The sequence below is a fragment of the Gouania willdenowi genome, chromosome 4, assembly GCF_900634775.1.
Source record: "Gouania willdenowi chromosome 4, fGouWil2.1, whole genome shotgun sequence".
Classification (NCBI taxonomy): domain Eukaryota; kingdom Metazoa; phylum Chordata; class Actinopteri; order Blenniiformes; family Gobiesocidae; genus Gouania; species Gouania willdenowi.
In genome coordinates this window covers 29349847-29375427 of record NC_041047.1, presented here as the reverse complement: position 1 = coordinate 29375427, position 25581 = coordinate 29349847, and the positions used below count along the sequence as shown (strand labels likewise).

At 39.9% G+C, this 25581-nt stretch overlaps 1 protein-coding gene across 4 annotated transcripts in view; it reads left to right on the top strand.

Moving 5' to 3' along the window:
* Positions 1–25581, top strand: part of ssbp4 (single stranded DNA binding protein 4) — a 144865-nt gene that overhangs the window by 38305 nt on the left and 80979 nt on the right. For all 4 annotated transcript variants that reach the window (XM_028444412.1, XM_028444415.1, XM_028444413.1 and 1 more), the window contains exon 4: positions 9395–9479. In XM_028444412.1, the coding sequence (XP_028300213.1) occupies positions 9395–9479 (85 nt within the window). The remainder of the gene's footprint in view (positions 1–9394; positions 9480–25581) is intronic.

Genomic DNA, 25581 nt, shown 5'->3' with positions numbered 1-25581 from the left:
TACCTGTTTTTAGGGACTGTTAATGTATTAAACAAAACACACACACACACGTTTATTGTATTTACATTTTTGTTCATTTTGTTTTTTATTTATCAACAAATGTTTTATTGGTTTACAAAATAATTAATATTTACAACAATGACATCGACTCAATGATACATTTTTTATTTTTTTTTATTTTTACAGTGGAGCGCACATACGCCACACTGTTGCGCACAACGATATCAGGAAGTTGGCTTTGTCCCAAAACAACGAGTTGCGCACTCCTCAAGTCCGTTCTCCAAGTTTGCTCTCACGAGTCCGTACCCAGGAGTTCACAAGTACGGAGTATGCATACTAAGAATTGAGAAACGGCCCATGTCTTCTAAGATTCTAAGGCGGCCATCTTGGATTTTGTCGTCACCAGCGCATCACCGTGACTGGCCGAGCATGTGCAGAACGACCGGAATTAACATAAAACGGAATTAAACGTTTACAAGATAGCGGAATTATTTAATTTCGAACTAAAATTGGAATGAACCAGCCATCTAATTCGGATTTAAGTTTAATTCAAAATGACATTTGCATTCAGAATGAAGTGTTTACAAGGTCAGTTTAAAGAGGACATAACTTTTATTCTGAATTAAAGGGGAATTAAAGCTCCCGTGTAAACATGGCCAGTGTGATGCTAGTGAGTGCCACACAGAGCGTGTCAGTATTTGTAGCTCACTTCGCTCTTCAGAAGAACTCCACTGGCTTCCTCACACATGTTGGACGTTTGATTAGAAGATGCTGCAAATGTCAGGCCGACCCAGAGCCGGTGGCTGGTGTCGGGGCGGCTCGGCTCTGGGCTAGAGGTGTGCAGATCCATCCAAAGTATTGGCAGTATTGATATCAACGTTGGGATTTTTATTGAATGGTTCCAAAAAAAGTTTCATTGTACGTGGTAACACGACACATTCATACAAGCATGTGAAAAATCATGCAGAAAAACACACTGAGCAACAGAAACGGAGAGAGGTCGTCCACTCCCAGTACCAGAATATCAAGGTTAATATGAGTTTTCATCAGTTAATATCCACCTTCAAAATAAAACTGGTCTTATGTTACTCAGCATAATCCATCATTTTTTAAATGGCCTAAATCTTTAATACATTTTTCAATTTTGTTTTTTTCTGAGGGCGTGTATGTTCACTGAGGAGGGGCGGTACCAGCAGCAGGCACTTCCTGGAGGGGATGGTTCAGAATGCTAATGACGTCACTAGAATTTGAACCGCTTGTTTTTCAGAAGAGGGCTGAGAAGCAGCTCTGAGATCAGGATTATTGAGGATTTCTCAGAGATGCAGGAAGGAAGCCCAAATAATATTTTGGGGGTGTTTTTGATAAGGAATTAACATTGAAACAAGGTTAAAAGCTCAAAAAAGTTGATTAGTGTGATATAGGACTTTTAACTCCAATAGATATGTACATAACCATATATGTATATATATATTTACTCAAATTTTACTAAAAATTAAAACTAAAACATGTACTGAATATAATATGGCTCAGACAGAATGATGATTATTATCCTTTTGTGTTAAGTATGAAATAAATACTGACTGATTATATACAAGTGTGGTGAGAAGCTAAATTGTGAGGTTTAATTTATGGTGTACGTCACTGCTGTTCTCATTCTATACAGAAGCCTAGCGGCCCACCTCTATATTACCTCTATTATTATGTAATTACATCGGTCCAAATAATAATCTGACTGAAGATTTGATCAGATTAAAGGACGTGTAACACTGTTTAGAATTTGATCAGTTTGCGTTGCTGAATTGTGCCACTTGTCTTCATTCATCCAACAGTTTGCCTCACCAACATGTTTGATAATTATATTTTCATTTCTATTGTTGTTGTTCTTTAAACAATTATTCTTACCTCATTGACAGGTTTATTTATTAGCCGTGGCCCAGAGAGAGTGTTTTGATTAGCATGGCACTGAGCTGTTGTTTTACTTGCATACTGAATGCTTCGGTGCTACCAGGAGAATAGCTGCTGCACACGCCGACGTAATGAAGAAATCAGGAAAGGTTGTGTTTAAACACCTCTTTCCTTTGTCTTAGTTTCAAGAGTTTGTCCTGGGAAAGGGAACACGCTGGTTGGAAACGGCTTTCATTTTCACACTCTCTGCTTTTTCTTCCCAGCGTTTCGTGTTTCTGATTTTCATTTCTCTCTCTTCTGACTGACATGAGATTATCAGGTTGATTTGATACCAGCAGCCTGTTGGGTGTCTTTCTGCTGTCATTGTTTACTCAGTTTGATTTAATGGACTGGCACATTGTAGCCAAAGCTTTTACAGAAAGCCATTAATTGCAAATAATTATTGTGATGGCATTTCATTTTAGTGATTGTCTTCTTCTGGATGCTAATCCCTCCATCCTCTGTTGTGGATACAGTTTTGCATTTGTACATTTTTGCTAAATATAAGAAAGTGTTTGAGCATTACCTGCAGTTTAAATCATTACCGTATTCCATTAGAGCAGTTAAGGTTTTTGTTTTTTCAATCAACAGTTACTTCTGATAATACCATCAAGTGCCTCCCAAAGAGATGATTAGATATTTTCATATCAACTCTTTGATAAGAGGGTGCAAAGAGATTTGTTTTCATGGAGATTGGGCGTGTTAATTAGTTGCAAATCTTGACGTCCCAGATGATATCCAAAAATTAGTGTCACCACTAAAAAAGGATGCAACAACAATTGTGTTACATTTTACCTCGAAAAGTGAGTGACACTCAAATGGGAGCTAATAAGGGTTATTTAAACGCTGTTTGTTAATTAAATCTGACTAAAAGCCAAGAGAAAAACACGACTGAACTTCAATGAATCCAACAACAAACCTTAGTATTCAAAATTGAAATTGAGTAAAATCATTCAAATACCGGTATAGCGGTAAAAAGGTATTTTCCCCACTCTTTCTGCCTTTTTGCATGCTCCAAACTCTTGCAAAAATGTACAAACAATGGAAATAACATCTGATAAAACTATAATAATGTAAGACTTGTTTTCTGTTAGGGCTGGGCTATTTTGCCTGAAAAAAAAAAAATCACGTTTTTTTTTTTTTTTTTTAAAGAAAAATTATATTTTCGATTCTTTTTTAATGCACTTAAAAATGACTGCAGACATATTGTCAAAAGTGCAACTTTATTGCTGTGATTGTCCTCAAGAGTTAAAATGCATAGAACAATCCCAAAATAAAAAGTAAATGATTCTCTGTCATTCAACAATTTCAAGCTTTAACCCAGGTTTAAGCAAAAGTGCAACAGCGCCTTCACAGTAGCTTCAATTTTCTGATTAAGAAATCAGATAACTCCATATTTTATAACATATAACATTACAATTAAAAAAATAATAAACTCTTCCCTTAGCATCTCAGCATAGTGTGAATAAAACATTAATTATGCCTGTGGCACACATATAGCCTACTCAAAGGGTAAACAAATGTAAACAAAGAGGGGGCGGGCTCATTGCGCGCTACGGTAACCCACAATGCGAAAAAGTCTGAAAAAACCGATGTTGAAAAAAAAAAATATATATATACATACCGGATTTTTCTGACTATAAGGCGCACCGGTTTATTATTATTATTATTACTATTATTATTATTATTAGATAAGTCAAACTTTATTCAACTCATTAACAATAACTCTCAACATTGTTCAGTTTTAACACATAAAATACAGAACAATACACACTTTTTCAGTTCAGTCCTCTTCCACAATTCCACCAAATCCACAGTGCCGGTACATAACACTACGGTAGCCCTGAAGCACCAAAAATTCATCAAGCGGTTCAGCTTCATTGTTTACCAAAGTTGTATTAAAGCATTTTGATATATTAATTCATACATAAAGCGCTCTGTTCATTTTTGAGAAAATTAAAGGATTTTAAGTGTGCCTTATAGTCCGAAAAATACAGTATATATTTAATTTATTATTATTATTATTTTTTACTTGAATTTACAAAATGAAAATAGTTATTATCTACAAATTTGATTAATCAATTAAATAGATTATTTTCCCAGCCCTACTTTCTGTCTTTAGTTTCATCCACTAGTGATGCAGCTGCAGATTATGTAGAGAAACACTGAATGAGGTTTCCTCCTATGGCCCAGCCAGATGCAGGTCAGCTGTTCAAATTTCAATATATTTCCGACTTCACAGGCCAGGAGATGTTAGATGTTAGATCACCTTACACCCCCTTTACAACTTGCGCCTGCACCTTATTCTGTTTTTCCCCGTAACAAACTATAACCCGCGTCCCATTTCATTTCCCTGAAATCTGATTGGATTTGCGTTGGTTGTGCTTCCTCGCTGCTGTGACAGAGCAGCAATCTCTTTAGCACCAACAGATAGATATGATAATCTACACTGGCTTTATTGTCAAGTGACAGAAGGGCAGCCCAACACACACACACACCATGTGTTCAGCAGCTTTACACAGTCTCTCACTCTTCCTCTGTGCCCTGCTTGTCTGAAAGGAACCCCAGAGCCTGCTCAAGGCCTCAGGGCACAGAGTCTGTCTTTTAATCCTTAAATAATTTTATAAAAGACCTTTTTCACTTCTTACACTGTAGGATGTTGGCACAATGTGCCGCAGGTTATTTAAGCAGTTTCATTGTTTGACTTTACTCGGTGCTAAATTTCTCATTGAAAATGAGGGATTATTTTTAACCTCAAACATCTTGTAAAGTTTGCACTAGAACTGTGAATATTATCACGTTAATGCGTTGTGTTATTTTCTGTATTAGTTCATTAAGGAAAAATAGCAATCGCTTTTTTAATCTTTGTTTTAAAATGTACAATACAAAACAGGGAAACTTAAGCAAACCAGTAACAATTAGCATTGTCAAGAAATTGCAAGTGAAAATCTGAAAATGTAGCAACTAAAGTTAGGTTTCTCCAGCAGGAGTCTCTACTGCAGTCAACGAACAGATCAAGGGCCAATATCCAGCTAAACTCACAACAAAGTTACAGGGGCCATCGCTAAATGGGAGCTAATAAATGCTGCCCTATTTCCATTACTGGCCACGGTTACATTATGTTTTTTAATTTGGAATCTGTTCTTCCGAATTAAATCATTCGGAATTAAAGTGTTCTGCTTTGTGTTTATATGGAAATACTAATTCCCAAATTGAGCTTTACGTGGAAAACCGGTTTTTTCTGCTTTATATAATTCCGCTTTTGGTCTGGGGGTTGGGAAGGCTCTGATTGGACAGTGGGAGAACGTGACGTATCACGTCTATTGGGAAAAACACAACAAACCTTTTATTGTCGGCTATAACACAGAATACGACACATGAGAACATTTTTCATCCTTTATTTTGATTGTAGTTTTGAAGCAGCAGCTTGACAATAACACACGGTTTCAGTTTGGACCATGGAGCGGAAGAGAGATAGGAACTAATCACCAGTAAAAAGCCCAGCAAACCTCTGGAAAACAATAACCAGGAATAAATATTTGCTCCCTGGTAAAGATAGTAGCTCTAACAACTGGTAAAGTGATAAACCTATGAAGCCTGTTCCGTTTACCGTGTTTACCATGGTCCATGTGTGTGTTTAATAAGTCTGTGTGAAAGTCTGCATGTTTATGCTTCTGTCCATCTTCTCTTTTCATTATATCCATGTCTTTTAAGGTTCTTGTTAAATAGTCTTGGCTGGAGTCCGGGCCGCCGCCATCTTGGATTATGTCGTCACCAGAGCGTCATCGCCGCAAATCGCTCAATCGTAAAACGACCGGAATTAACTTGAAGCGGATTTAAGCAATTTCAGTGTTTACAAGAAAGAGTAATTATTTAATTCAGAATTAAAAACGGAATAAACCAGCCACTTAGCTCGGATTTAAGTGTTTACATGGTGAGTTTAAAGAGGAATTCACTTTTATTCTGCTTTAAAGAGATTTGAATGTTCAAGGTTCAATTCATTCAGCAGTTCTCTTATGTTGATGCTGAAATTTTCTAAACCTGTGTTAGATTCTTTGTGCACTTTATTTTTGAAAGACTTTTTGGTTATTTATTCAAATATGTAACATTTTTGGTGACAACAGACTGGACTTTAACAAAGCCAAAACTTTGAAGTCTTAAAGGTATAGAGCAGGGGTTCTCAACTGGTCTCACCCTGGGACCCACATTTTCCCACGGTCATTACATTGCGACCTTTTTTTAAAAAAAAAAATGTTTTCAACCAACCAAATATCTGTTGAAAACACACATATATATTTAAAAATATAAATCTATGTATTTTCCTCTGCAACATGCATTTCACAGCATGCTTGTCAAAAGAAAAGTTTCTTTCAGAATAAAAGACAAGTCCAACATGAGCGACATTCAGTTTTTTTTTTTTTTTTACCAGCTGTCTGCGACCCACCCAGTACAGGTCCACGACCCACTTTTGAGTCCTGACCCACCAGTTGAGAATCGCTGGTATCGAGGACGATTTTCCCGAAATTTAGAAAAGAAACGCCCTCTGCGCATGCGCAAAACTATACCCGCTCAAGAGGGAACGCCTAGTTGTGCGAGAGAGCGTGCACGAGCCCAGGTTTCCTCGTGCACAGCTCTGTTTACTCTCACCACCAGTAAGTGAAAATCCATTTTCAAAGGACCCGATGCACACCGGGCATGAGCACGAACACGTACGACGGCCTTACGTAAACATATCATCAGAATGATTGACAATTAGGAGGACCAATAGTTAAGATGGTCCACCCGGAGGTTGAAGCCCAAATAACATCGTCTACAATACCTTTAATGGTTCACATCCTACATTTGCCAATGTTTGTTGTTGTTGTTGTTGTTGTTGTTGTTGTTGTTGTGTGAAAACAAAAGCAATTATTACACATTTCAACTTAATTAAATTATTATAATCAGTTACATTTTCATTAGATGTATACCACTTGTTTGCACGTGTACTTGCCTGCATGCCTATGTGTCTGTTCATGTGTTATTAAACAGGATCTGTCCGTAAAAATCAATATTTTGCACTCGGCCCTCTCCCTAATGTGGCCCGGCTTAGCGAGTACTTAATTTCAATGCAGTAATTAAGGGCCCGTTTGGAGTGGGACCTGTTGGCCCTTGTTGCCCTGGAGGAGTGGGATTGGTCTAATTAACTAATATGAGTGCGTTGAATTGGGCAGTAAGTAGTGTAATCACAGCTGATTGGTCAATAACCTGCAGGTCGTGAAGGTGGAGGTCTGTTAAAGCTCATTTAGGGAGTCGATTCACAGGCTGCACAGCACAATTGTAATGCTGATCTTGCAGTTTTCACTGAAACCAAGAGTCAAAGTTCAGTTTCGTCAGTCTGGTAGATGGACAAAAATTCAACTGATATCAGATTCAAATTCAAAGGTCAGTCTGGATGGATGGGTGGATGGATGAATGTGTAATTATTATACCCAACATTGAGCCCAACAAAGTGTTGATGTTAAGGCAAACATTTGGGACCAGTCTCTAAATATTTGATAGGATCTAACAGACGGAGCAGCTTTTCTGCTTGTGTTGTTGGGAACAGCATGAAAAACGACTGTTGGAGTGTGTAAATAATGGGAAGATCTTCTGAAGCTGTACAGTTAACCGTCATTAAAACAAATAAATAAATAAAAAGCCAATGAGAAATAGTCATGCAATAATGCAGTTAAAAATAACGTGTCAAAGAATTGTGACGAATGCAACGCACTCAACTGAAGCACCCTGCTGATATGAGTGTTACTATTGAGAAGATAACCTGCTGTGCAGATCATTAGATCTCCCCACTTCCATCACTGGTAGTAAAAGTGGGATCCACCATAACTGCTTTAACAGTTTAAAGTTTCAATAAATAATATCCATTTTGCTTGATTTTCAATTGAAACTAAAGTGCATTAATAGCAACTGTTTCATTCCACAGACATAAAATAATTTATGTAAAAAGTGCAATAAAAAAAGAAAAATGTTCTTCTTCTTTTTCTTTTTCAAACTCTTTTTCTTTCAAGTTTTAGGATTCTTCCCCTGTTGGGCGTGCGGTTTGATCCACGCTTCAAGAGCGTTGGCCGCGGCATTGAACTCCCGCGAATGTTTTGTGTGATGCGCAGGCGCGAAAGCCAATCAGAGTCCTTGTTGACAATGACGTCAGGCCGTCAACGCAAACATTGATCTCTGCTGATCCTTGCTGAACACGCCGCCTCCGACTCCTGTTCACCGACTCAACATTATCAAGAGAGTGGCTTGGCTTTATTTGTGTCTCGGCGCCTTTTCTAGATTCACCAGAGCTGCGGTCGGACGAGAGTTGCTTTCAGTTTGACGACCTGCTGACCCGCATCGGCGCTCACATCTCCTACCAGGCCATTAACTACAGGTGCTCTATTACAGCAGAAGAGTGCCTGTCCATCTGTCTTCACCTCCGGTTAGGTTTTTTTTTCTCTCAGTATTCTAAATACGTCACGGTTGAGGAACGCTCCTGATTGATTGACGTGCCGCGATACGCCCCGAAAGTTCAACAATCCCAACTCCAGCGTCGGTCGCGTTGGAGGCGCCGGACGCACACAAAAGCACCCGCCTCGCCAAAAGCTTCAAAACGCGTCTACCATATATTGCGAATGTACAGCTGTTTGGTGTGAATGCGCCATTAGCATTGCACTCATAGTACCCAGATACAAAAACTAGTAAAAATAAAACAAAATAAAGTAGAAAAAAAAAAAAAAAAGAATGAAAAGGGGGGGGAGTGAATAAGACATTGTTTGATAGCTTTTTTTTATGGCTAATTGTTGTTATTAAAGTAGTCTATAAAAGGTTACCAGATCCAATAGAAAATGTTTAACTTTTCTCTAAGTAGAAATTGTATTTTCTCGTCTTATAAAAGTTTGGTCACTTTGTTCAGTAATGCCAGAGGAGTTTTATTCTTCCAGTGAAGGAGAATCAATCTTTGTGCTAGTAGTGTAACATACACTACCATATTGTGTTGACATTTTGTTGGTTCTATTGATGCAGGCTTCAAAATCTTCTTCTTATCGCCTAAACACTAAATTAATACTGAAGAATTATTGTGCATAAAGGCCTAAAATACCAATGTTTTGCCCCCACGGATAAGCGGCAGAAGATGGATGGATGGATGGATGGATGGATGGATGGATGGATGGATGCCCCTGGTTTTACTCTGAATAGAAGGCACCATACAGCAATAACAAATCCTCTACAAATTAAAAATCCAGCTTTCTTATTCCTTTTTGCCTGTGAACTGGATCCACTGTAAAGAAGTGACGTCCTTTTTAAGTTTCGACCCATGACTCGTGAATTTCCACTTTTTCCAACCTGTGATCTTCTAACTCATTATTACAACACAAACCAGGAACATGATGTGCTTCTGAAATGTCTAACAGCGCATCTGTGTCTTTGTCTGCAGTGTATTCTGGGACCTGTACTGCGCTGCCCCGGACCGTAGGGAGACGTGCGAACATTCCAGCGAGGCCAAGGCTTTCCATGACTATGTGAGTCTACTCAGCCAACCTTCCCGCCGTGCACAAAGGGCAGAAGTGCAATTCGATTCCTAGCTGATTGGTGCACTTCACACATGCTTGTCAACACACACACACACACACACACACACACACACAGACACGCACACACGCGACAAAATTTGAATGTTTTTGAAATGAGGGACTCTTTGGCCCTAGTTAACTCTGCTGGTTCTTGCTTTAACACGCCACTGTTTCCTCATGTCTGTGTGTTGCTCTTTGTGCTAAAGCCTGTTTCACATGGTTCTTACAGCAGACAGATGTCTGAAATAGCAAGATAAAAAAAAGAAAATTCTATATTTCATGGGAAAGCCCACGTACTTCCATCTTCAACTTTTTTATATGGGGCACCGATTGTAAAGTTGCACATGCTAAAATAAAGAGCAACTTTTAGCAACAAACCACCTTAAAAAGGTTTTAATGATACCTTTAACCATATGTTTACTTTGCTTGTAAAAATATAATGTCAATGTTTAATCTAAATCTTAATATAATATGTTTAATCTAAATCTAAATGTTAAGTCTAAATCCAAATCTAAATATCACAGGTGAAACTAAATATTTCGCTATTATGCAAAATCACTGGAAGTACCAAAAAAAAATCTGTGCTATCCGCGGTTTATTCAGAAAGAGTAATTGCGCTCCACATTTAACTTTTGATATTTAGATTTAATATTTAGATTTAGATTCAACATTTGCATTTAACAATGACATTATATTTTTACGAGAAAAGTAAATATCACAAATTTCTCAAACGTTGCTGTAAATCTGGTCAAAAGTATCATAAAAAAATTCACATCCATTTTTTTAACCTGGTTTGTTGCTAAATGTTGTGAAAAGTTACTTTACAATTGGTGCCCCATATTTTTATAGTCTTTGTGTCATTCTGCAACGTTTCACTGAATATTCCTGCATTGGGCTCTTCCTGCAGATGCAATGTTACGCACTCGCCCAAACATTGACATCGACCGTCCCTGGTCCTCGTGAATTTGTTTTATCTGAGGTGAAAGTTCAGAGCACTGCCTGGCTATTTATTGGTCCCTCTTTAATAGTTAATCACATAAAGCAGCTGGATGGTGGCACAGGCACATTAACACAGACGTTCACACAACATGGAAATACACAATACGCCATATACAGAAGAGCCAAGGCTTTGAGAATGACTGCAATGAACGTTGAAGGTCTCAGCCTTGTGTAACTTATTGACTCACACATAAACACAACACACAAACTGGTAAACATCTGAGTGGCAAAATAAAGATGACACTTATCAACATGTTCACCTTTTCAAGCAAGGAATTTCTTCTTCTTCTTGGACTTGATTTTATATAGCGCTTTATCACCACACTGAAGCAGTCTCAAATCGCTTTACATATCAGCTCATTCACCTAATCACTCTCACATTCACACACCAGTGGGACAGGACTGCCATGCAAGGCGCTAGTCGACCACTGGGAGCAACTTAGGGTTCAGTGTCTTGCCCAAGGACACTTCAACACATAGTCAGGTATTGGGATCGAACCCCCAACCTCTCGATCAGAAGTCGACCCTCTACCACCTGAGTCACGGTCGCCTTCTTCTTCTTCTTCTTCTTCATTCTCTTGCACTTGCTGACTAGTCAGTTGTGGGACTTTTTCCTTTTTTGTCATCTTCCTCTTCTTCTCCTCTTATTGAAATGTACTGTGAATATTAGATATCTGCGGCTTGTTGCCTGGTACATATTTGAACAAGGATTACCTCATTGTTTCCATGTTGACTGTGCAGTTTGCTCAGACTGTGAGATTACGGCTACACCTGAGCAAAAGTTCATGCTGAAATGATTATAAAGTGCTATTTTTAAGTTGAGGCTGTTTCTGCTGTTAGACACTCACCCATTCAGCTGAACTCTCTAAGAAGGTTTGAGTGCGAGTGCACGAGCACTTGTCAGCTGGACACGTTACGTTTGTTGTGCATGTGCAGTGGGTCTGTGTGTGTGCGCGCGCATTAGTTCATGTTTATGTCGGCGTGCCTTTGTATGTGTGTGCGTGCACGTGTTAACGATAAGATTAATTACATGGTTAATTAAACCTAGTAGTTAATTAAATCTGACAACTGTGTCTAATTAATCTAAATGCCATATAATTTCCTACACCTTTCTCCAGAGGTAGGCCAGCTGGATACCTGCACGTCAGCTCTTTAACAGCTCCAGTTTGACAGCCGGCTCGCTCAATATACGACTGAACCCTGAGATTTAAATTCTGATGGTGTGCTAGAGACATTTTAAAAGTGTTTCTTTTTTTTTTTTGCTCCGTAAATCCGGCCCTGCCCTGCAGACGGAGTTCCTGCCATGTTTTTTGACTCATTGGACAAAGTGTGGTTACACCTCCAATGTGTAATGGGGGTAAAATATACAATACAACATTGCTTTCACAGTGTTGTACCCTTTAAAACAGTGCATTGCTACATTTTCTCACACTGACATATAGTTTGTGTTTGAGTTTTGTAGTGGCTTTCTTTTAATTCACTTGTATTTTTGCTTAGGTTGGTTTGCAACTGCATATATTTCTGACTCAGTTCTGCTTTCTATGGTTTATGCGAGTGGTAAACAAACAAGGATGAAGGAAAATAACAGCTTAGGTGACCAACTGTACAGTATCTGTATAGTGTAAAAAAAAAAAACAGAAATCTCATTTCAAATATTCACTGAAATGTTTCTTTCTGTGTGGACTTTGCATGTTCTCCCCCGAATCCAATAACAAGAATGGTTTAATGGAGTCTTTAAACGACGCAACAAAGTCTATGTGCTTGTCTGAATTGTGTCGGACTAGCATCTGCTACAGGGTGGGCCCTTTCTTTGTGCCTAATGTGAGCCGTGATAGACACCATGCAAAAATACCTGACCCTGTAGAGCAGACATAGGCAACTGGCGGCCCCTCAGTCTAATTTTGTGCGGCCTGCCGGCCCCCAAAACAAAATTGCAATTCATGAAGTTGGAAGTAATATGAAGCTCAACACAGCACACAAAACTCCAGAAAGACAGAAAACGACAGCAAAATGCACAAAATGTCAAGAAAAGTACACAAAGTGACTCGTAAAAACACACAAAATGACAACAAAGACGCACTGAACAACCACTTATACACAAAATGAATTTAATAACACGAAAGATATAACGAAAACACACAATGACTTAAAAAACATACAAAAAGGCCACAAAAATGTGCCCTATTGACAAAAAAATAGAAAAAATGAATTCAAAAACACTCCTGTGTAGTAGTAAGGCTCAGATTGGTCATTGTCTAAATGCTGACATGAATGTTGATAATGTGGCCCTTGGATCAGACAAACATATTTTTGTGGCCCTGCTGTGATAGAATCTCTGCTGTAGAGATAAGCAGGTACATAAATCATTACATATCCACTACAGGCTGTAGATGTAGACCTCAGGGTTTCAGTCACTGGAGTGTTTATAAGGAAAGTCTGACATGGCTGCGCAGAAGTTGTGGCTGAGACTCAGTCAGTGAAACTAGTGCTTGTGCTTTTCTTATTGTGCAGTGTGCATGTGACTGTGACAGAGAAAGAGTGTGTGTTGGGTGAAGGTGTGTGAATCCCCGGGGTGATGACGGTTCTGTCCGTCTCTGATTAACTGGCTCCCCGATCCCTGCAGACCGACGGCCTGATCGAGTCTCCATCACGGCCCCTTGCTGATAACGGCTCCTTCATTCCCCCGAGTGCGCCTGGATCACAGAGTGAAAAACAACAAGTTTCCCAGGAGTCGCACACTCCGCTCTGTGTGTCGCTCAACAGGAATAGTGAAAGGGAAATGTGTGTGTGTGTGTGTGCGCGCGTGCGTGTGTGTGTGTGCGCGTGCGTGCGTGTGATAATTTAGTTTGTTTGGATTTTTCTGCACCAGCTTTGCTGTTGATTTGAGGTTGGTAACAATGAGAAGACATCAACGCCAGCCCATTAAACGGATACTTAGAAACATATCTTATTTGTTTCCTACATCTAGTGGGGGTTGCTAAGCAACATTGATCCTGACAACAGACTTGGACACAGTTTTCGTTTGGCTCGCTTCTTGTTGGCTCAATTTGGGACAATTTTTTAGTTCCGTCTTACTCGGTTCTATCCTTCTGGCCCCCATTGAGAGCAATGATATGGACATTGTGGATTCTTCAGTTTGGGGAAGATAATGGGAGATGATGTGCTAATCCTCAGGTTTTTGGGACTGGTTGACAGCTAATCCAGGGGAATGTGGTGGGATTGAAGGCCTGGCCACACTCCCAGAATTGAAGGTCTCTGACTAGCAGGATAGCTGGTTGGCTTCAGCCCTGAATGGTGACTCTGCTGTCACTGACACTCTCCATCACACACAAACATCCCCCCTTCTAGCCACTGCGTGTGTGCATGTCACATACCCACACTCATGCAAATAAGACACACACTCAAATTACATGAGATGATGCTGTATTATTGGAACAGCCTCAAGTCTGGTACCTCTGTAAACTAGAGTGGGCTTGTTTTGTCTTAATTGTCGCTGTTGTTTTTCTGTCCTTCCTCCTCATGATGCCTTTTAATCATGTTTATTTCCTAAAAGAGAGCGACACATCTCGTGGTCCCTTTTTTCTGCAAGATTTTGGATGTTCTTCAAAAGAGCACTTTGTTGAAGAAATGCGTTTGATTATAAGAACATGGCACATCTTTAGTAACTCGACGTGAATGATTAAAGCTCACGAGCCCTGTGATGAAGAAGGCGCACACTCACACACATTGTTGTTCACATTAGAGGGGGCAGAAGAATGAACCTCTGTTTCCCTGAGCTGTGACACACACACACGTGCACACACTCGCAATCACAGACAAACAGTCTTTCAGGAAGTGATACACTCAGCCTTGTTGTTGCAGACGTTTTGCTTCACCCCAGCCAGAGGTCGTAACCCTGAACATCTGTGATTCATGCCAATCTAAGTTCACCACCCGAGCAGTGTCACAGAATTAGTGCCACAAGTGCTTCCTTCACTGAGTGGCTTATTGTCAGAAAAATAGGTCATGAGGAAGTGGTGTTTCATTCCTACTTGTGCACTTTGATCACAAACCAAAGGAAAAATGAACAGGTAGTTTGTTCTTCTAAATAGGTGATAAAACAACTTGTTGATAAATTATGAATGGAAATGTTAAGCCAACCTGTTTTGTACTGAAACAAACCAGCTTTGGAATATTCCAGGTTCATATTTAATATTCTCTGACGGATTCTTCATTGTAAAGAAAGAAAAAGAAAAGAAGTTTAAAAGTGTAACACCATTTTTCAAAGACTACTGCAGAGCATGCAAACCGTTAACATTAATAATCATCATCACTCGAACCCTCCATTTTCATGGAGCTAATGGAGAGTTCCTGAGCGTACATGGTCTGATCTAATTGCTGTATTGATGAGTATGTTTAGATATTTGTTTTAAAACATGATATAATATGTCGGAGGGCTCCCTGCACTATTAATGCTGAATGTTAATGATATTACATTTGGCACAGAAGAGTGACGTCTGTACTGGTTGTAAATAACAGCAGGTCAACTGTTCCTCTGTTACAAACGTTTTCATTGTTTTAGATAATCATACATTGATCAGAGTCCCATGTGGTCTACAGTAGTGGCTTTTGGTTCAAAAAAAGAAAAAAATGACATTGTACTGTATATCAAACCGTAATTGTGACTGTGTGCTAGCAGCTAGTTGAGCATTTACTGCTCATAATAGATAGTCAGCTATAAATCACCTGCTGACAGGTTTAAGGCACCATTTGTGCCCTTTGTAAAGCAACACACCTGTTCATTTAACTTTATCTTATAGGTTTATTTGTTTTTTTTATTTTTTGTTCATTTGTCCATTGGATCCTTATTAGCTTTCACCATGGTAGTTGCTAATCTTCCTGGGGTCCACAAAAAAAAAAAAAAATCAAGATTCTAGTACTTGCAAGAACAGAAAAAAAATTAAAGACAGTTAGAAACTGTATATACATTAAGATTTTTAAATATGCATAAAGCTGACATGTCTTTCAGGTCCCTAGGAAATTTGTTCCATAAATAAAAAGCTCTAAAAAAAAAAAAGACCATTAAGCAATGCCACTATAAATACTAAATCATCTTTTACATTATGGTTAATTTACACAATAAACACTGTTTTTTACATGTAAACAAGGAACCAATGTGTCCATAAATTGTATGTCTTCGAAGTGGGAAAAGTAGCGAAGCATAAAGAATGACGTGTGTTTAATTAGTACCTTATTGACATTGTGTTTGTTAGATAATGGGAGATGCGTGAACGAGCGTATTTCAATCTTTAACTCTCGCGGTGTGTTCAAGGTCTGCATTGGATGGCATAGTACAAGAGTGGAAGCAGGAGCATAAACAGGTGACATGGCCATGATTGGCCAAGGCTAATTGATGCACGAGGCACTTGATTCCAAACAAGTTGTAGCTGATGAAAAGGTGTTGATGCACTATTGTTGTGTATAAGTGGAACAAATAGGGGGAGCGGTGTGTTTTCGCTCATTTGTCTCATTAATTGAGGAATGGGCCTAAAGCTGACGAGTGAGGGTGGTTAAAGAGGTGCTGTGGTGCTAATCTGCTGGGCCCTGTGCCTGCTGTGTGTAGACAGTAGATAGATGGAGGTGCACTGTTGGCTGTTGCCTGGGGACTCTTTGAGAGGGTTAAACATTTCTAGTCTCCACCACAGTAACAGGTGGCACGAGGGGAGGAGCTGTTGTCTCTGTAAACAACCGTTGATCACCAAGCCTTTGTCTGAACCTTGTGTGTGTGTGTGTGTGTGTGTGTGCGTATGATTTTTGTGTGTGTTTCCCATTCGTCGCGACTCACTGTGTCTCCAACCAGGTGCTCACGCCCCGTGGCTCACTTTAACCCTACAGGCCCACTTAAAAAAAAACACCAAACGTCCCTTTTAAAGCCGCCTTTGTCCCTGTCCTTTTTATCAAAGACGAAATTTACTCATCTCGCACTGTTTTTCCTGCCTCAATTGCTCTCAGGTCTTTTTCACTGCCAACAACAATTCCCGCCCTCCCCAACCCCCCCCCCCTTTCCTGCTGCTCTTTCTTTCTTTCCTTCCCTCTCTGTACTACGATCTCTTTCTTTATTCCTCCCCCTTATTCCTTTTGCCTCGCTCTCACAGGAGATTGATTGGGTAATCTGGCTGGGTGCCAGCGGTGCCCGCTTCCTTGCTCGGGGGAAGGAGAAAAGCGGGGGCGACATGACGACATGCTGGAATAATAATAACATCCATAATATAGGCAGAGAAGGTATGGATGGAGGGATGAGGAGTGGAAAGAGAGAGAGAGTGGAGGAATGGAGTCAGCATTGGCACAGTGATATCATCCTAATACAGATTCTCCTGCCTGTTTTCAGTTTAAATATATCCTACACACACACACACACACACATACACACACAGCTTGCTGTCTCTCCGCTGCTGTCCGTCTCACTACCTTTCCTGCCACCATCGCCTCCTCTTCTTTCACGCCTGTGTTGTCTTTTAATATCAAACAATACGTGGAGTATAGGCTGCAGGCAGACGGGCGTTGAGCGAGAGGACGCTGTCTTTGTGTGGCATTGTTTACCGTTGTTAGAGTCTAAATGAAAAAAAAAAAGGCCGGTCCGTGTATACCTTTCTCCATCTGAGGGAGGCAACAAAGCCTGAAAAGTGCTGCCCTCAAGTTGTCTGTATCTGCAAGTGTGTTCGGTCTGGAGTTTTGAAAGTGACAGATGCAGAGGATCAAATATTGTTTATGATTGCCTTCTTTCCAGGTTCATTCTGGGCGAGCTTAAATTGAGCTGCGGTTTAGCTTTTGATCTCGAACACGAGCTCTCGGATCTGTGTTTGACGGAGAAAGAAACCGAGGGGGACAGATGGAGACTCGGGAGAGGGATGGAAGGATGTGTGACTGAGAGAACTCGGGTCTGAAAGAAGGAGCAACGACATGTATCAGAGGCGTCTGTTTTCAAATCGAAACGTTTCCTAATTCATCTTCTGTTTGTTTTTCAAAGCTGTGCAACGCATCCCGTTAGCGAGGGCAGCAGAAAATGCCATTAATCTGCAACAGTAAAGTTATTGTGGAAGTCAAACCCTGGAGCAGTTACTTTCCCTCCTTGTATGCAGATTGCCAACCCAGTCGCGTTTAATTTGCCTAACCCAGTTACCCGTGAATACCCTCTTAGTTGCAACATCATCATCCATAAAATTCAAACCAATGCTTTAAATGAATACTGGAATTTGAAAATAGTCAGAACTCCTTTAGGCGTTTGTTTATCTCTCCCAGAATAACTCAGCGAATGTCAATTCTGTCTCGCTTTAGTCGTTTTAAAGAATTTATTATGGTGCAATATTTCTTTTTAAAAAGGCAGCGCTCAGACATCACGCATTTGTCGTTCTGTAACTGATTCATTTTGAAGAATTGAAGAGAGCACTTTGTCAGACGTTAGAAGTGTGACGACGACCTTTGATGCCCGAGGTGCTCGTCATGCGTCCCAGACCGACCTGAGACATGTACGCACAAACACAGACACGTAAAACACACTTTCTGCTCCCCTCTCTCTCCACGTTTGAAATTCCCAAACAAGGGTTTCTCCCAAACCACATCCACTCATCCATTGTGCAAAAAACACACAGCAAGGCACAAAACGGCATAAATTACTGCAATTACTGTCTTTTGCTTTTTATGCTTTGGCAACCTGTGCTGACTTAGTGTTTTCATAACTTTGTGCTCGAAAATTGCTTAAGTGATTGCAGAAAAGCATGTGTCACAGCGTGAAACACCAGAATCTTAAAAAGAATAAATAAATACCGTTTTATTGTGAATGAATCTATTTTTAGTGAAACCTTGCTGTTCGATTTCAGTCAACGTTTTCCAGCTTTCTAGCGCTCACCTTTCACTTCTCAGTGAAAAGTGTGGAGCGCTCCATTACTGTCGTTTCTCATTAGGTGTGAAACTGTAACTGTGCTTACAAGGATTGTCAGGCAGGTCCCAGTGAAATAAACTTTAATCATACAGTCCTGATGGTAACTCCAGGAGATACGGAACAATTCTTTCCATCGGAGCCAAATCTGAGCTGCTATAGTGGACAAATTTAAGGAGAGTTATGATTTTTAATGTCAAGCTGTATTATGTCACTGGCCACGAATGAACTTTGCTTTTGGCAAACCAACAGAGCAGTGATGAGCCTGTGAGAACAGATTTGAACATGGGTGAGCTTGAACTTGGTCGTTTTTAGTTTCACGTGTAAAAGCCTCTTGAAGGAAACCTACGTGCTAAAACGTTAACAGAGGCCGATGAACCAGGTAAGTGAGAAGTTTCAGAAAACATTAGAATGTTCAAGTCTGATCAAGTCCTTGCTTCATCCCACAATGATGTATTTTACTCCACCTACTTTTATATTATACCCACAGCAGAGATTATATTACAACAAGAGAACTCAGAATGCTCAAACCTAAGATCATTCACACTTGTAAGGCTTGTAAGACATTTATTTTTCCATTAATAGCGTTACAGTAGGTCAAAATGTATATTTTTTTAAAGATTTGGATAAAATGTGAAATTCTGCAAACAGACAACAAATAAATCAACGCCATTGAAAACATTACCACCTCGTTATTGTCACATGCATAGTAACATACACAATGCGCAAAATGTGGTGATTATGTATATACTGTATGCACCATCCGCCCTTCCATCCACAATAAATGTGGATATATGCAAATGCTGATTATTCTTAAAATGGATTTAAAAAAAAAAAAATGAAAATAATTTAAGTGGAAGAATTGTTTTCAAGCTTGTTCTCATTGTGATGCAATCACATTGAAGTGTTTCTGCGACAGCATTCGCACACTCAACAATACTGTTCACAATGACTGCAGAAGTTAGCTTTAGTCAAAACCCCCTTCATGTTTTATTACATGTTTCTGAGAGGTAACAATCCACATACGCTGTTTACAAACACAGAAATGTATCCAGGTGGGCTATGCAATGATATGAAGGAATAGAGTTTGGTCAAAGTTAGCAACTTTTTCTTGAAAAGAGTTTTTTTCTTAATGTTGAAAATTTGAGAAATCCTGTAAAGACTTGAAAACGTGGCATATAAAATTTATGTTTTTATTTACAATTCACACCTTCGTGGAATCCTTTAAAGGTCTTTTGTTGTGCTAAATCAACTTTTTTTTTTTTAGCTTTTAACCTTGTTACAATGTTCATTCCTTATCAAAAACACCCCCAAAGTATTATTGATCTTCCTTCCTGCATCTCTGAGCTGCTGCTCTGCCCTCTTCTGAAAAACGAGCAGTCCTTCTGGTTCAGACTTTAGTGACGTCACTAAAGTCTGAACCGCCCCCTCCAAGAAGTGCCTGCTGCCAGCACCGCGCCTCCTCAGTGAACATACACGCCCACTCTCTCGGAGCTAAAGGCATGTTGCCCATGCTGCTTCGCCGGGGCTCGAGGGCTACGTCATGAAATGGGCGGCACTCAAACGGGGAGAGGCGGTGTAGTGAAAAATAATTCTATGCGTGAAAACTTCCTACAGGTGCATGCGCACTAATAGCGTAGTAAATATCTACACGTATTTGTACAATATTTTGCTGCCTTAATATTTTCTACTATGATAAACACTATTTCTAAGGAAATATTCTTACCTTTTTTCAACATGATGGGCGAGCATGCGCAGTTTGCCAGGTGCGCATGCCCATTGTCTGTTGTAGGAAACTCTCACGGTAGGTTTATTCTACACTACACCAGCGCTCCAGAGGAACTGTGTGCCTCAACTTCAGCGTTGAAAGAAAATAAGTCATATTTCTTAATAAATTTGTATTTTATTTTGAAAAATGTGAAATATTAACCATATGTGGCTGTAGTTGACTTTGGAAAATGTAAAATAGCATGATATACTGTAGATCCTTTAATGAAGTTTTTTTTGGTTCAGGGTTTGTTTGTTTTTTTCTCTTTTTTGTGCAATTTCTTATATCAATCAATGTCATTAAAACAAGGTTGGAACTGGACTGTGGACAAACAAGGTCAAAGCTCTGTGTATGTGTGTATGTAAAAATTGCAGATTTTGTTTTAATGTATTATTTTTGAGAAAGATTGCATTTATTCTTTCAGTTAAGGGTTTCTTCATCTCCCTTGTACACGCTCTCCGTCCTGCCCTTTCTCCTTTGCCTCAGCCTCTCTGTGTAGCAGTGGGTAAGCTTGTAGCTGGCAGACGTTACAGCGCGGCACAGCGTGTCTCTGGCACGCTGTGTGTGTCTGTCTGAGTGTGTGTGTGTGTGTTCTGTCTGCTGTCTGCTACCTCTCTGCCAGGCCACCAGTTTCAAGCACCAGCTGGGCTCTTAAAACAGAAAAGACTCACAAACAGAAAAGACTGTATTGTGTGAGTGTGTGCAGATCTGTGTGTTCTAAAGATGCTGACTGGGCATCTATGCCATTGGGTCCCATCGAACGGAGTGGTGACACCAGCGAGACCTTTCTCAGATGGCTGCTTGAGATGTTTGCTTGTCCCATCTTTGCATTACAGTGAGCCACCCCCCACCCTGCTAGGATTAGGGACTAAAACAATTACAAAGCCTTATTTGCAATGGAAATTCTCCTAAATGCAGAATTAATCCCCTTTTTCCGAAGGCAACAATACAGAGAGGCAAATTAAATGTGTGACAGAGATCCAATTGGAGCCTCTGTTGGGGTTTCATTTGCAAAAATAACACTTAAAAAGTTATAGAGGGGGACAGTGAATTTGCTTTGAGGTGGGTGAGTTATATTTACAGAGCAGTTTGTTTCTGGTTAAAGGTAGTCAGTGGCCATGGTTCACATACTGTTTTTTAATTCGGAATTAATTATTCCGATTTAAGTTATTCGGAACGAAAGTGTTCTGCTTTGTGTTTACATGGTAATAGTAATTCCAAATTGAGGTTTACATGGAAAACAGGTTTATTCGGCTTCGTTTAATTCCGCTTCAGGTCTAGGGGTTGGGAAGGGTTCAGATTGGACAGACGGCGAACATGACGTATCACGTCTATTGGGGAAAAAAAACTAATTTACTCTGTTTCTGGTATGTCTCCGAAATGTTCCCGTATGTTTTTGAGTTTTAGTATCACTCGTCCTGGTGCAAGGCTTCATGTCCTCGATGGAGCCTGTTTCGTTTGCCGATGTCCGTGTGTGTGTAATAAGTCCGTATGAATGTCCGCATGTTTATGCTTCCGTCCATCCACTATTTTCATTATATCCATGTCTCCTTAGGCTCCTATTAAATAAATAGTCTCATCTCATGTCCGGACGGCCATCTTGGATTATGTCGTCACCAATGCGTCATCACAACTGAACAAGCATGCGCAGAATGACCAAAATTAACTTCAAGCGGAATTAAGCGTTTACAAGATCGAGAAATTATTTATTTCGGAATTAAATTCAGAATAAACCAGCCACCTAATTCGAATTTAAGTTTAATTCGGAAATACCATTTTCATTCAGAATTAAGTGTTTATAAGGTTCGGTTAAAAAGGATTTACCTTTTATTCTGAATTAAAGCGTAATTAAAGCTCTCATAAAAACGTGGCCTTTGTAGGGCTAAGATGAATGGGCGGCTTTTGCTCAAAGTCTTCTTGCAGAGATACTTTCCGTTGAGTGATATTTGAATTCATTTCTTTTACACGTGTGTGTCGAAGTGTCCCACATACGTGTGTCCTGATGGCGCGGCCCACAGGGCCACACGTTACTGCTGTCCAGGGTGTATTTACAGACAGAGACTTTAATGCAGTGTAATGATTATTTTTATTCCAGGTACTTTGCCAGCCCGTTGGCAGTGAGTGGAACGACTCCCCATTGGCTCACTGATTACCTCTGTGGCTTCTGCCACACCTGGCTCCTCACCATTATAACCTCAGCCTGACTTCATTACATACCAGCACCTTCCTTTGTCACACATCACTGCAATACATGCTGCACGTTCATTTTGGATGCATCTCTGGTTCGCTGATTGTCTGGCCTTTTTAGTCAAAAATATGACACCATGTCTCCATGGGCGGAGTTTGAGATTCTTACCAGGGAGAGCAAAAGAAAAAAATTGTCTCAAGATTTGCGCCAACCACAATGTGTGTAACATTTTGTAATATACAATAATGCAAAAATGATTGGTAACATAATTGATAATGTTGACTACAAAAATTTGCATCGATGCATCGTTTATTGTTGTAAATCATGATAAATTCATCATCATCATCATCATCATCATCATCAATTCATTTTTGCTGCCGTACCATACATGAACTGCTGGGCGCAGTGTCGCTTCACCATTTACATTGTGAAGAAGAATTGCGCAACAGAAGAAGAACCAACCTAAAGTCTCAAAAGTTTGGGACCATTTCACTGGAAACTTATACTACACACCTGAGGTAGAAAAACAAATTATTTCATATATATTGTGTACAGTCACTGCGTTTTATGGCACTTAAAATATTTGTATATTAAGTATGTATTGTATATTAAATATAAAAAATAAAAATAAAAATTCTAATGAATTTGGGAAAACTGTCCCACTGCAATCTCCACATGTGCGTGTTTCTCATTTGTTTAAACATTTAGGCCTGTATTCCTCTCAGCATTGCTTTAGAACACTTAAAAGCAGGGATTTCCTGAAAGCAACAGGCACAACACACCTGAATCTAATTCATGTAGAAACATCCTGCTCTACAGAAGGCCTGATGGAGATACTCAACATATCCAGGTGTGTTGAAGCAGGTCATCGTCTCAGCCAAGCATTTTGGAGTCTCCTGCTTTAAACCTTAATATATTAGTTGATTTATTAATACTTTATTAATCCCTGAAGGGAAATTACATTACACTCTGTTATTTTTATGAACATGCTTCTCACACACACATAGGCCTGAATCAGACACATGCACAAACAGGACATGTGGACATGCATTAATGGGGAGATGTCAGAGTGGGGCTGCTTTTACAATGAAGGGAGCGCACCAGAGCAGTGTTGGGGTTTGGTGTCTTGCTCAAGGGCACCTCGGCAGTGCTCGAGAAGTGCCCTGCCACCTCTCCAGCTACCAAAACAACTTCCGATTTTTGGTCTAGACCGGGACTTGACTCGGCGACCCTCTGGTACCCAACCCATGTCCCTACTGACTGAGCTACTGCCACCCCACAAAAGTTCTTATTCTACAAAAGTGTACTGATAGAACTATACTGAAACATTCAGATATTCCAAAGACGTGTTAAAGCATTAGTATTTGTGATTATCTTACATCAGTGCATTGGTTGAGTAAAATATTTTGTCTTGCGCCCCCTGTAGGACAGGAGGGTTTTTAGCTGGGTTATGTTTTTAAAAATACAACAGATGTTCTCTAGTAAACACAGATTTAAACGTTTCTTCAAAGGAACACTAAAGATCTCTCTGTGTTGGAGGTTAAATGTTGCTAAGGATATTGTAAGTTATTTTTTTTAAACAAGGTCACATTTTCAGATTTAACCTTTTGTAACACACACAATGCTACATTACTTAGAATGCCAATATATGCACCATACAGTGTGAGAAGCCCAGGGTCTGACCATATGTCACTAAAGACAGAAAGATGGAGTGCATTTTTAAACGTTTGTTTGATTCAGTGTTTGGACATGGCTGTTTGTTCCATAGGCATTCAGTGTACTAGGCCTGGGCAATATATCGAGATTCAAGATATATCGAGTTTTCTATTTTGACGATATAGAAAATTAAAATATGGCCTATATCGATATATTCTTATTTTACTAGCTCGTTTTCAGAGTCACTGCTTTCTCTACTTCTCTGAACGGCATGAAAACCTCAGTTAGATGTATTTCTGAGTGTGTCCTAACCCAGACATTCCCCTAAACAAGCCACACTACAGAACTCACTCACACATGCTGTCCTTTATCGGAGAAAAAGCTTAAAGTAGCACATATCGTGCCTGTGTGGCAATTTTTATCGGCAAATAAAGCCCAGATCTTTCTGGTAAGCCTTCATTGAGTTAAAAATATTGGAGAAAAAATATTGAAATATTAATTTTGATCCATATTGCCCTGCCCTACACACTGTACATGCACATGATTGCATATCCCTCCTACTATATGTTAATGTCTTGACCATGTCAGGTCTTTACTGTAAAAATGACATTTGGAATGGGGATCCAGCACGCCGCACTGCACACTGCTGCCCTCTGAAAAGGTTGACTTTCCCTCTGTGTGTGTGTGTGTGTGTGTGTGTGTGTGTGTGTGTGTGTGTGTGTGTGTGTGTGTGTGTGTGCGTGTGCGTGTGCGTGTGTGTGTGTGCGCGTGCACCCAGCAATAGCTTTGTTAGGCTGAGTGAGAAACGAATGATTCCCTATGAACAGCTGACTTTGCATGGCTATGGCATGGATTCCCACTTTGTTTCTCTTTTTATTTAAAAATAAATAAATAAAATGCAGCCCCTCTCTCCTCTGTGCTGAACTGTTCCAGGGGATGCTGTAATCTCCTCAGTGCATGGCCAGATTAGTCTGCTTCATATTTTCTAGTGACGGGCTGCAAGATGGCAGGATGGACGAAGCTCTTCCCTGCTGCTACATAAGGAAGATTACCTTTTTTATTAATGTATCCATCTGGACAGTTTGGGTTTGGTTGTTTGTCCAGTCTGTCTGTTTTCTTTAAGGGGGGGGGTCTGTGTAAAGCTTATAACATTCAAGTCGCAATGAATCAAAACTGAGATTAGTCGTGTGATAATCCCAGGAGTCGACAACCAAAAGAGTAAATCACACTGTAATTCAAATGGGATTCAATCCTATTAAAATACTGTAGAGCTCGCTCAGTGAGGGACACCATCAGTTCACAGTTCTTTTCAGGGGTGAATTTAAAAAATGCGGGATGATTTCAGCAAACAAAAATCAAGAAATTTGAGCATTCATTTTGGCCCGCCGCCCCACGCGCGTCTACCTCTCCATCTCTTTTTGTCTTCTGTGCACTACATGCAGAAATGATTTCCATTTCTGCTGAATTAATGAGGTTCTGCTGAACTGAGAAAAGGCAAGGGGACACACACACACACACACACAGA